This window comes from Phaeoacremonium minimum, assembly GCF_000392275.1.
Source record: "Phaeoacremonium minimum UCRPA7 unplaced genomic scaffold PA7_03_scaffold_371, whole genome shotgun sequence".
Classification (NCBI taxonomy): Eukaryota; Fungi; Ascomycota; class Sordariomycetes; order Togniniales; family Togniniaceae; genus Phaeoacremonium; species Phaeoacremonium minimum.
In genome coordinates, this window is record NW_006921275.1 from 414949 (window position 1) to 425676 (window position 10728).

A 10728-nucleotide genomic window follows, 5' to 3' on the forward strand; every position below is an offset into this window, starting at 1 on the left:
TACCTTCAGGTCCTACGCTTCAAGCTCGATGCCATCCTACCTACTAGCGCTATTGGACTAACTTTAGGATATTGGCTAGCTATCGTGCGACCTGTAACTCAGCCCCTGCTGAAGGTGACAATGGGCTGAGATGGCAGGAAAAGGGTGTTTTATCACAGGGTATACAAAACATGAACTCCCCCTTCTCTATCATCTCAGCCCCTTACCCCTCTTAGCAGAGGGTTGAGCTGCAGGTCGCACGATAGCTAGCCAATATCCTACACTGGTCAATATGCATATCCAAGCCCCAAGAGTAGCCAGATTTCCCATTTGGTGGTCTGATATTCCTGATGTTCCATGCTCAACCTGATTCGGATTGTCACTCAAAGCAGATAGAGCGACCGAGGGGTATTCCAACACACAAACCACAAGAGTCACGCTCGTCCGTTCACCTCGACGCCTGTTGATTGATTCTTCATACACCGAAGCACCTTGCAATATTTCCTGAAATGCCATGTTGTCATCTCGGTGTTTCATCATTTTAAAGCAGTGCGGGCAAGTATACATCCGTTGCTGATGCGTTGTCTCGATATGCCGTTGCACATCTCTCTTGGAATTGAAACACCAACTGCAATATGTGCAGCGCGCATTTGACTTCCCCACTAAGGCCGCTTGGGGTGTCTGGGGAGCAGACGACGAGTACGGAGCTCTTAATCATATCACCAATACAACTCGCCTTGCTGCAGCGTCCGAGATTAAAGAGGGGATAGTAGTACGTAGCGTACTACTCGACTTCGCTAGATGGATGGACTCAAAGAATCAGAGCTTTAATGCCTTCTCCCCAAGATCCATTACTACATAGGAACTGGATTATATTGCGGAGTGGCAAGGCCTTCCAACGAATTGGTCTAGACCTGGCGGCATGCTCATTCTCCGCACCGGCTGGATCCAACAATATCAAACCCTGAACAGGTCAGAGCAAGTCCTGCTGCCTATCGGAGATGGATATTCTGTGGGAATGGATACCAGTTCTGCATCTGCCAGGTGGCTTTGGGAGAAGAAGTTTGCTCTTGTTGGAGCGGATAACCCGGCATTCGAAAGTGTAAGTGGTGTCTAAAATAGTCAACTCAATGACTAACAACTTGGCCCATCTAGCTGCCCTTCAACGAAACGATTGAAGGTGTGCCCCGCTCCCTTCACCAAGTATTCATCGGTGGTTGGGGGCAAAGCATTGTCGAATTGTTAGATCTTGAGATACTTGCGGCAAGGTGCAAGGAGCTCGGCAGGTGGTCTTTCTTCGTGAAGATCCAGACTTTAGACGTGGTATCCGCCGACAAATAATACCTCGACACTGAAAGTCTGTTAACTACATATGTTATGATGGCGCGGGGAATACTCACAAATTGTCATTCACCGTGTAGTTCATCCACACAGACTCTGGGTCCTCCATTGTATAGCCTGGATCTTCGGCCAGCTTCGTTTCCATCATCGTTTGCATGATCAGCCGCGGATAACCTCTCTTCCAAACGGGATCAGAGAATATTTCAGGGATCTCCTCATCCTCTTGCTCCTGACTCATCACCTCGAGCACGTCCATGAGACGGAAGTAGTTCCGACCCTCAGTTCCCTTGACAATCTGCGCGTTGCACTCCCGCGCCGCCTGGATTAGTTTGTTGCGTGCCTCGGGTCGCGGCACTGCGTTGTCGAGCGCAGCGTCACAGAAGTCAACGACTGACCTAAGAACCACCTGCACGATCTCTGGACGGCCCAGATGAAAGTGTGCTGTCGAAACAGTCTCCCAGCTCGCTGGCAGATAGCCAAAGTACAAGCGGCTGGCGAGTTGAATTGTTAAGTCCATGGTTGCTTTGATAGGCGCCGAGTTGGCGAGAAAGAGGGCCTTGCCGTAGGAAGTGATGAGGTGCGAAGTATATTTCTTCACCGCTGTGACGGCTATGTATTCGCTACGTAGCGTAATGATACGTGCCTCAATATCTACGGTCGTGAGCAAGGGGATCTCCACCAGGCTAGCATGATCGACGGCTTTATTGTCGAGAGTGTAGTTCCCAGGAGTCAGGGTATTGATGCCATTCTGCAGTCTTTGAGAGAGCTGCGAGATGGTCATGAAGTCGATCATGGAATGCTCGAAGATGCTTCCCGAGCGACCGTTAGCGGTGACTACAAGCTGAAGACTCTTGTCGTGCCAGCGGTTGAATGAGTCGCCGAGGTACCCAGAGCGAACACGGTCCTCACGTGTGACAAGACTGTCATCGTCAAGGCACAAAATGCAGACAGATGTCTCAATGGTGTCTAAGTACATGGCGTTTATGTCGTCAATGGAGAGAAGCCTCTGTCGGTTCTGCGCACAATTAGTCTATCAAGCAATACAAAAGCAGGCTAAGGCTTACAGTGGCCCAATTGTCGCGATTGTCTGTGGTCAGCATGCCCGTCCAATACTTTTCCTCGAGGGTTAGGTCAATGATGGCCTGGTACGTCGTCCTCAGCGTTTGATACGAGACGATGCGGTCTCCCTCCAGAAGGCGCACCTTGAACAGGTGCCCCCTCCGCAACACGGCGACGTGCTCATTACCCGGATAACTCCTCAATTTATCACAGCCTATGTTTGGCTCTCTTACGGCGTTGAACAACCACGATAGAGAGTGGCCGCAATTTGGCCTCTCTCCAAGAAAATCGGGCTCCAAGTTTCCAGCATCGCGGTCACGCTTAAACTCGCACAAGCTCCTAGTAAGGACGGCCGCTCGCTCGGCTTGCGAGTGCGGAATAACACTGTCAAAGTGCGTGCCAAGAAAGTTGCTAAATGGTGCCAAAGGATATCGTCTCTTGATGTGCAGCGCCTTCAGGAGTGGGCCAGCGATCCAGCTCTCCACGCTTGGGTCATCTGCCTTCGCGCGGAGCTGGCTGTATAGCTTGCGGCCAATACTGCCCGGTGCGGCGAGGGCATGGGCTTTGCGGCTGAACTCTAAGAACTCTTCCCGCGTATGAGCAAAGTGGCCGATACTGTTTAGGAGGTCCCTAACTGCTTCGTCAAGATCGACAAGCGGGTGTCTAAGTAGCTCCTTGCTAGCCCTGCAACAGTAGAAGCCATGACTGCTTTCTATCTGGTCACTCACTGGTGCATCTATCTGTTCTTTGGTAATCTAGTTCTCTGTAGCTGTGGTTGATGAATTATATCAGAGATTAGCTTCGAGCGCGAGGCGACCGTTGCCGCCAGCGCCATGATGCTACCCGCGCCGCCCAACTCAGATGTCTGTAAGTTAACCTGAAACGTGCGTACCATCCAATTCTTGAGCTCGATACTGACAAGGGAGTCGAGCCCAATGGTGGCCAGCGACTGGTCGACTCTAATCTCGTCGATGGACCGGTCGAGGAAGACGGCGAACTTGGTCAGTGTGGCATCCCGGATGAGCTGCTCAGCCTCCTCAATCTTCTTCACGCTCCTTAAAGCCTTTTCGAGGTCCATTTTATCAGCCCGCGGGGCGCCGGTAGCCATCTTCTCCTGAGCGCGGGACAGCTGGCTGAAGATGGGATTCCCAAGTAGGTGCTCGTTGTTGGCATCCAGCATGGACTGGTGCGTGACACCCTGAATTTTTTGGTGCAAGCCGTTATCCCGGGCGAGGGAAGTCATGACATACTCGACATTGGCGAAGAACTCGTCAAACGAGATGTCCATGACGCTGTTCTGCCGGAGACCGGCCCTGATGCTGGCGAGCGAGGTCTCATTTTGTAGTGACTCCTTGAGGGAACCGTGTGCGTCGACGGAAACGACGCCGATGTTGATAGAGACGTAGTGCGTGTGCGTTATTGTGAAAGACCATGGCACCAAAGCGAAAAAAAGTTGGAGTACGAGACGGCCGCCCAAAGAAGCCTCAGGTTTGGGACTCGCACGCGGGCATTCAGTTGTTTGCATGGTTTGAGTTCTGCTCTCAAACAAATATCGACTTTCACAGCACGGTCGTCAGCCATCTGAAAGAGGCGACTGGAAAGGATTTCAACCACAGGCAATGCAAAGACAAGCTGGAAAGAGCTTGGTACATGTATGGAGACTATGGCCCGAAATCGAATCTTTACTCGCAAGGATTGCGATGCATCCCGCGTTTACTCGACGAAGAGAAACTGCAATTTCCGAGGAAGTTGAGCGCTTGTACGAAAAGAAGGGAATGGACCCTGGCGAAACTCAATCTCGCCCACAAAATACAGCAATCATGATGGCAGCCAAATCGCTATCAAGCGTTTCATATCCCTCTGAGATTACAACGTCTATCTTGCCTAAAGGTGTTCTCCCCATCTTAAATGACCAATCGGTCAACCAACTTCTCAGTGAGGCAAAAGAGGTTGGTCAAGATATAACCTTGGAGTCCTCCGCCCTTATGCCAATTGCAGATACGCGAGCTTTGGTCCAGAGAAGCAAGAAGACCGTGGAGATTGATATGGAAGTTCTCGAGTCACTTCAAAATACAATCCATCGGATCACGAACAAGCTTGATGAGCGAGAATGAACGATAGAGGAACATCAGAATCGTCTTTTCACTGCAGAAAATCGTTTGGCTAAACTTCAACAAGAATACAGTAACCTGAAGAACTGGTGTCATAGGATAGAGCTACATGGCAATGAACCATCAATGCTTATGGACTTATGGACAGCAAACACCAATCTCAGGAAGCAGAATGCAGGAATTCTGAAATATCGAAATTACACAGACAAAGCCAGATCTGACACCATTGGCCCGACTGAGGACGAGATTAAAGATAAATTCAACGCCCTCCAAAGTAGTATTACTGACGGGTCTGGTCCAGTTATGAGACTCGACTTTACTCATATCATTGAAGAGTCAGACTCTTTGGGGTTCGAATATCGGAAGTCGCTGATATACAAGGCCATCGGAATCGCACCATCTGAATTATCGATATTTGCTTCGCATTCTGGGCTAGCAAGTTTGGATATTTTACGGTCCCTTACCGCAGCGAGTATATGTATTTCTGTACTTGAATCGCAATTTCCTGCATTTTTATCGATGCAATCGCCCCTCTTGGAGAAATATCGCGAAGAGATTTGCTTTCGAGGTTCTTGCACCCAGAATCTGCAGCATTGGCTTAGCTAACACTGCCCTCTAGACGGACCAGACGAGCTCCAGAGCGTGGATCTCGTCGCTCATAAAGATCTTTTAAGCGAACCGTACTTCAAAACGCATATTGTCCAACGCACTGCCTGCGAGTTGTTGTCTAATTTCTCCGCGGCTATGTCTGGCTACCTAAAAATTGGCTCAGATAGTTTGCCTCAGGAGCCAACGTATCTCGAATCCGAAAGCTCAACGACTGAAATATCCACACTGTCTATTGCCACTGCTTTTCAGAGTACATTCGAGGACTCATTATTGATCAAATCAGACCTTCTTCTCTGCCGCAAGGCATTTCAAGCCGTTTTCATCTCTCCTGGTACTGACTTTGATTCAGAAGTAATGAAGTCGGATGGCTGGACGTATGATGGATATGTCTCAAAAAGAACTGGTTCGTCGCATCCAAGCATTGAGATCGTCGGACAGGTAAAATTATGCATCTTTCCCGCTATATACGCCCTTCCCCGGCTTTCAGTGGACGAGGGAATGACACTGGAAAACGCAGGGTCAACTGTGGACTATGATAATTTCATAAAGAAAGTGGAATTTGTAGACAACAGCGCCATCTTGGTGGTCAAAGCTGTCGTGATTACTTGAGGGCACCGCTGAGCCAAAGATAGCAATAGAGGATAAAATTGGCTACGCCTAATCGAATACCCTTTGAAATAAGATATACGGGAGAAACGAGTTGATTTCGATTCCTCTTTTGGGCCCGTTTCTAGACGATATATGGAAAAATTAAAAGTTGAAAATCGAGGCACCGTCAACAGACAGTAATTGTTTTTGCAAAGGCTGGAATTGGTCTCCATCAAATTTCCATGTAATCTCCAGTTTTCTCTACCAAACACTTAGAATGATTTTAAAATTGCTTTTTAATGATCTGAAACCGCCTCCAATTTGTTCTAGAGAATGCGTGTCTTTTGCGTGTTGCGAGAACATCAGTGATCCTTTTTCCCGTCAATTAATATATTTAAACCAAGACCAAGCCGCCTGAAGGGTAACCTTCTGGTCGAGATCGTACAAAAAATATAGCAAGAATCTTATCACGAACGATAGGTGCCAGTGTCCGTGATCTAGCATCCGGGTCGGTAAGTTTAGAAACTAGAGCCCATAAGTGAAAGTTGAAGACATTGTTACGGTTAGCATAGCAATCATCAAGGCTGGCAGCTCTACTGTCCAGGCCTACACATAAATAGCTACTCCCCTACCAAGCACATAGCTCAGAGAAGAATCATCAATATACTTTACTCTGACAGAACGCACCAGTTCCAGTATAAGGCTCTCTTTAGCCATTTACCTGGTTACTGTGACAATAGCTGACCTTCTATACTACATATGTGAAGGCGTCCTTCAACTACAACCATACGGTAGTACAGCACTGCTGTACTCTTAGGCCGTCCGGCCAGACGGCCTAACTTACCGTAATAGACATTGTGAGATCCGCTTTTGTTTGGAAGTGTATATATGCTTATTTGTTCTAGAGGCACGGCCCTTCCATCTATAAAACCTTCAATCGTTGGGATAGCGCCGTTTGCAGATGTTAATTCATCTTCTGATATAGCGATCGTTCCTGACAGTAATACACGAACAGATGCCTTGTCTCCTGTAGTATCACCAACTTCCGCTCTGCTGTGGCTTATTTTAATAATGGGCGTCTTGCCCACGGCAAATTTGGCTAATGCAATAGTAACATATCCGATTCTAACTCTAGTATGCAAACGGCACAACTGATCTTGACTTCAATTCGTAGGTTTTTGCTCACTTTAGTAGGTTCACATTATCATAAGCCTTCCCAGCAAATATCAAGTTAACTAGCATCTAATTAGCCTATATCATATCTATTAGGACCGATACTGTTGGAATACTGAGATGTCATAGTGCCTTATTCCCATTACTACAGTATATACTATTCCACTATATATGCTCTATACTTTCAGTATTAATATCTACATCTATAGCTCTAATATTTCCTGTAGAAGGAAACATGACAAGTCATAGCAATACTCAGCCAACCAGTCCTCTAGTAGTATCTGTCATATACCCTCTAGTACTTTAAGGATAATAGAGAGATTTTCAGTCCCATAGAGAGGCTTAGTTTAGATATAGTAGACTAGCTTAATCTACTGGGGGTATTCGACATCCATGTTTGCTGTCGGTGATTGGATTGATGACTGGTACCGCTACGTGGCTTTGATTTTGGATGAATATCCGAACCAGAGTATTTGGATGTCGATGACACGGACCGAGATGTGGTGCTGATATGGCGCCGAGCCTTTCCACTGGAGTCAGTGAGAAGATTTCTGGTGTCAAGAGCCTAGCGAGTGGTGTGTCGGCTTATTACGGTAGAAGAGATAATTATTCACTAGATGCCAGCCTGATGCTGCCGAGTTCACCTGAATGCCACTGCTCTGTCGCGCGCATGTTGCCGCCCAATCACAATAGACAGCATGCCTGCAACTGTCATATAAGCCGACATGACTGCTTCCACTGCTGAGGTTATGTATAGGTCAGCATCGTACAACGCTGGGTTGTGTATTAGCCGACGAAAACGCGTCTATAAGATGCGATGTTGAGACTTGGCCGCCAGCGAGTTTGGCCAGCTCTTCGGTGCATGAGGGCGTCTCACGTCGTATCCGAGAACTGCGTGGTGGCGAGAGGAAGATGTCGCCGAAGCTTTGCGGCGTTTTGGACTGATACCTGAGGCCGCGAGGTAAATCGCGTTAGCAGACCGACTGTACGTGATTAATTGAAGCTGGGCCGGGGTATGAACGAACTTTCTGAGGCACTTTTCCTGCGTAACTGTCTTCTTCTTCTTTGGTGTCTCGGCGGCGAGACGTTCTTCTTCGCTGTTGCCCTCCTACCTATCGGTGTCGTTAGCGAGGCCGATGAAGGCTGATGACGGCGGGATGGGCCTGCTGGTGTTTGAAGTTGAATAGTATGAGGAATTGCTAGAAACTGATTGTCTCTCGGCTAGGTTACGATGATGGTGGTGGTGCTCGTAGTTACGCTTGCGCTTGTGGCTAGAAGCTGGCGTCGCGCCTTAATTGTAGGAGAGACCCATGGCTCGTTATTGGGTGACCGAGTCTGAGTGATTCCTACCTTTCACAGGCTCTCTATAGACAGCCCTACATCCTGTTAGAAGATAACATGGAAGTCGCACGGTATGTACCACAGATACGGCCGGCGTGCTATCCCGAATTGAATAGGAATACGCTCCTCTTATTGCACATCTACTATTGCGACTCCACGTTGTGTTTCCGAGCGATGGCGCCCCGCTATGAATTGTCTCAAACTCTATCCTAAAGTCCATATGATTTATGCATGAATGCTTATCTGTTGAACCAGTAATACAAATAAGTGAATGTTGCTGAAAATGAATACACTTCTCCTAGTCACTTGGTAGGTCCCGACCCGACCCCTTTGCCAAAACACCTCTCTATAAGCAAAGCTCGTCTAGTTGGCTTGGATTGTCATCCGTAGGGCACCACAGTCGACACGTGTCCAAATGAACCAATCACCGTGGTAGGACTGCAATTGTTTAACTGCATCCTTCATGCAACTCTGCTGTGTTACATCTCCCTCGAGACACATGATTCCCTGCGTAACTGCTGAGTAGCATTTCCGCTTGCCGTCAATATCCAGATTAATTGTGTCCAAAGCACCACGGGGGTCATGCACGTCTTTCCAGCGGCCTGCATCGTTGTTGTGGGTACAGGAGCAAGCCCGTGTATTGACCTCTGCTGGAGCAGCGGTTATGAGAGGAGCCAGAAGGCTGGAGAAGATGGCGAGGTACGATGTGAACTGCATGTTGTCTGGAACAAGTTCTGTTATAGGTTAGTGCTATTCCAAACATGGTTCAGGTATGTTATCTGGTGCAATACTAGCTTGGTCATAAAGAGACAAGCTAGTTGAAGGGGAAGATAGTAGGCTTTGCACTTACGAGAAGTTCTTTACTTTTGTGAAGTTAAGAACCTTTTAAGTTGTGAGTTGTGGTTCGTGGATAACAGAGGAGGCTGGTAATAATCTATATGTTCAAATCTATTTTGGATGTAGATTAAAGTTCTGGAAGCTGCTCAGAGAAGCTTAATATACCTGAATCCGAAGCTACATATGTAGTCATTGTTTAAGTTCCCCTCTTCTACATTCGGTACTTCGTACAAACCTCCCTAGCGAGGACAGTGTCTATCTTTTCTCTATACGAGCTTACTTTCAATACAGATCTTACAGTATAGCCACAATTAAGTCACCTCGTCGTTTGCTATGGTGCCTAAGATCATCTAAAGCAATTCCATCCTTCGATCCATCATAAGACGCTGCATAGATAATAACACTCCACTTGTAAGGCAAGATCATAGGATCCTTCTTTGAATTTTGACATGATACTCTTGGCTGATAATTGATTGAAGAGTTTTAATAGAAAATGTTCTTTGCATTCGCGCCAGCCAATGGATGACAGGAGACCAATATTCACGCCTCCTTTCCTTGGTGATCAGTGAGATCTGTGTGCATTTCAGGCCACCTCCCCACAGCCTCCGTTGCTGAATTATGCGTACTATGCACAGTCTTATTTGACCCCCAAAGCTACCTTAGAGCAGGGTCTGATCAGTTTAGAAACCGAATGGGAGCTATGCTTGCCAGTGATATTGTCGATTGACTAGCCGTATTCTGTCGACGAGAGCGAGCATTTTTTGACTTTCTGTTTCATTTGGGTGGATTCGTGGGCTGCTGACTTGTCAATCCAGATTTGGAAATCTTAACAACTGGTGAGAACTAGAGCAAGGTTAAGGACTATTCTCTACTATCTATTGCATGTGCTACTTAATAACACCCATATCCAAATGATTGTATTATGTAACTAGTTGTATATGCGATACGCCATCAGGCTTACTGAGACACGCGCCTCAAGCTGAGATAAGATATGGAGGCTGTTCTCAAATAAGGCGGCCCAGGCGGCGATCAGTCCCCCTATTGGCAAAGGAAAATATCGCCAAGAAAAAAGCTCGCTCTCGTCAACAGAATACGGCTAGTCAATCGACAGCCGACTAAATATGGTCCCCCACCCCTTTCTTTCTTAACCAATAGGCAACTAAGTCTGGGCTTGAGGCTGCTTCAGGGGAAAATAAGATTGTACTGTATCTGCGCGGTTGGGTAGTGGAGTTGATGGACAAGCGGCTTGTGTACCCAAATAGATGCTTTGAAAGAATGCACGATACATCGGAGCCCACTGATCATCAAGTAAGATAATCCTGAATATGGGCCTTTTCCATGTTTGGCTGGAGTGAATACGAATATTCCTTTGAACATAAGTTATCGATTGGCGACGAACAGCATTCCAGGATTTGAAAAGGATCATGTCCCTGATCCACTGAGGACACGATGGATTTTGTTTTACGGGCTGAGCATTATGATTTATGCAGCGCCTCATTGTAGCTGCAAGGGTGGAATTTCTATGAATATTCAAGAACATCGTCGTAGCAAGCAATAAGAGATCGTACTCCCAGCCACACTGCAGGTGACAGCCAACACAATTCCATACGACTCTGACTTACTGATGGACTCCATATAGAAAGTAAGCTGTTACCTATATTGTGGGTCATAAAGAGAATATTGAGTTGGG

General features: G+C 47.2%; 1 protein-coding gene across 1 annotated transcript; it reads right to left on the reverse strand.

Annotated features, from left to right (window-relative positions):
• Positions 1–1293: 1293 nt before the first annotated feature.
• UCRPA7_4891 (putative mycocerosic acid synthase protein) lies at positions 1294–3904 on the reverse strand (the record flags this gene model as incomplete). The annotated part of the gene is made up of 4 exons (XM_007917442.1): positions 1294–1330; positions 1380–2335; positions 2385–3134; positions 3272–3904. The coding sequence occupies 4 exons, from the start codon at positions 3902–3904 to the stop codon at positions 1294–1296; spliced, it is 2376 nt and encodes a 791-aa protein (XP_007915633.1).
• Between the last annotated feature and the right edge of the window lie 6824 nt (positions 3905–10728).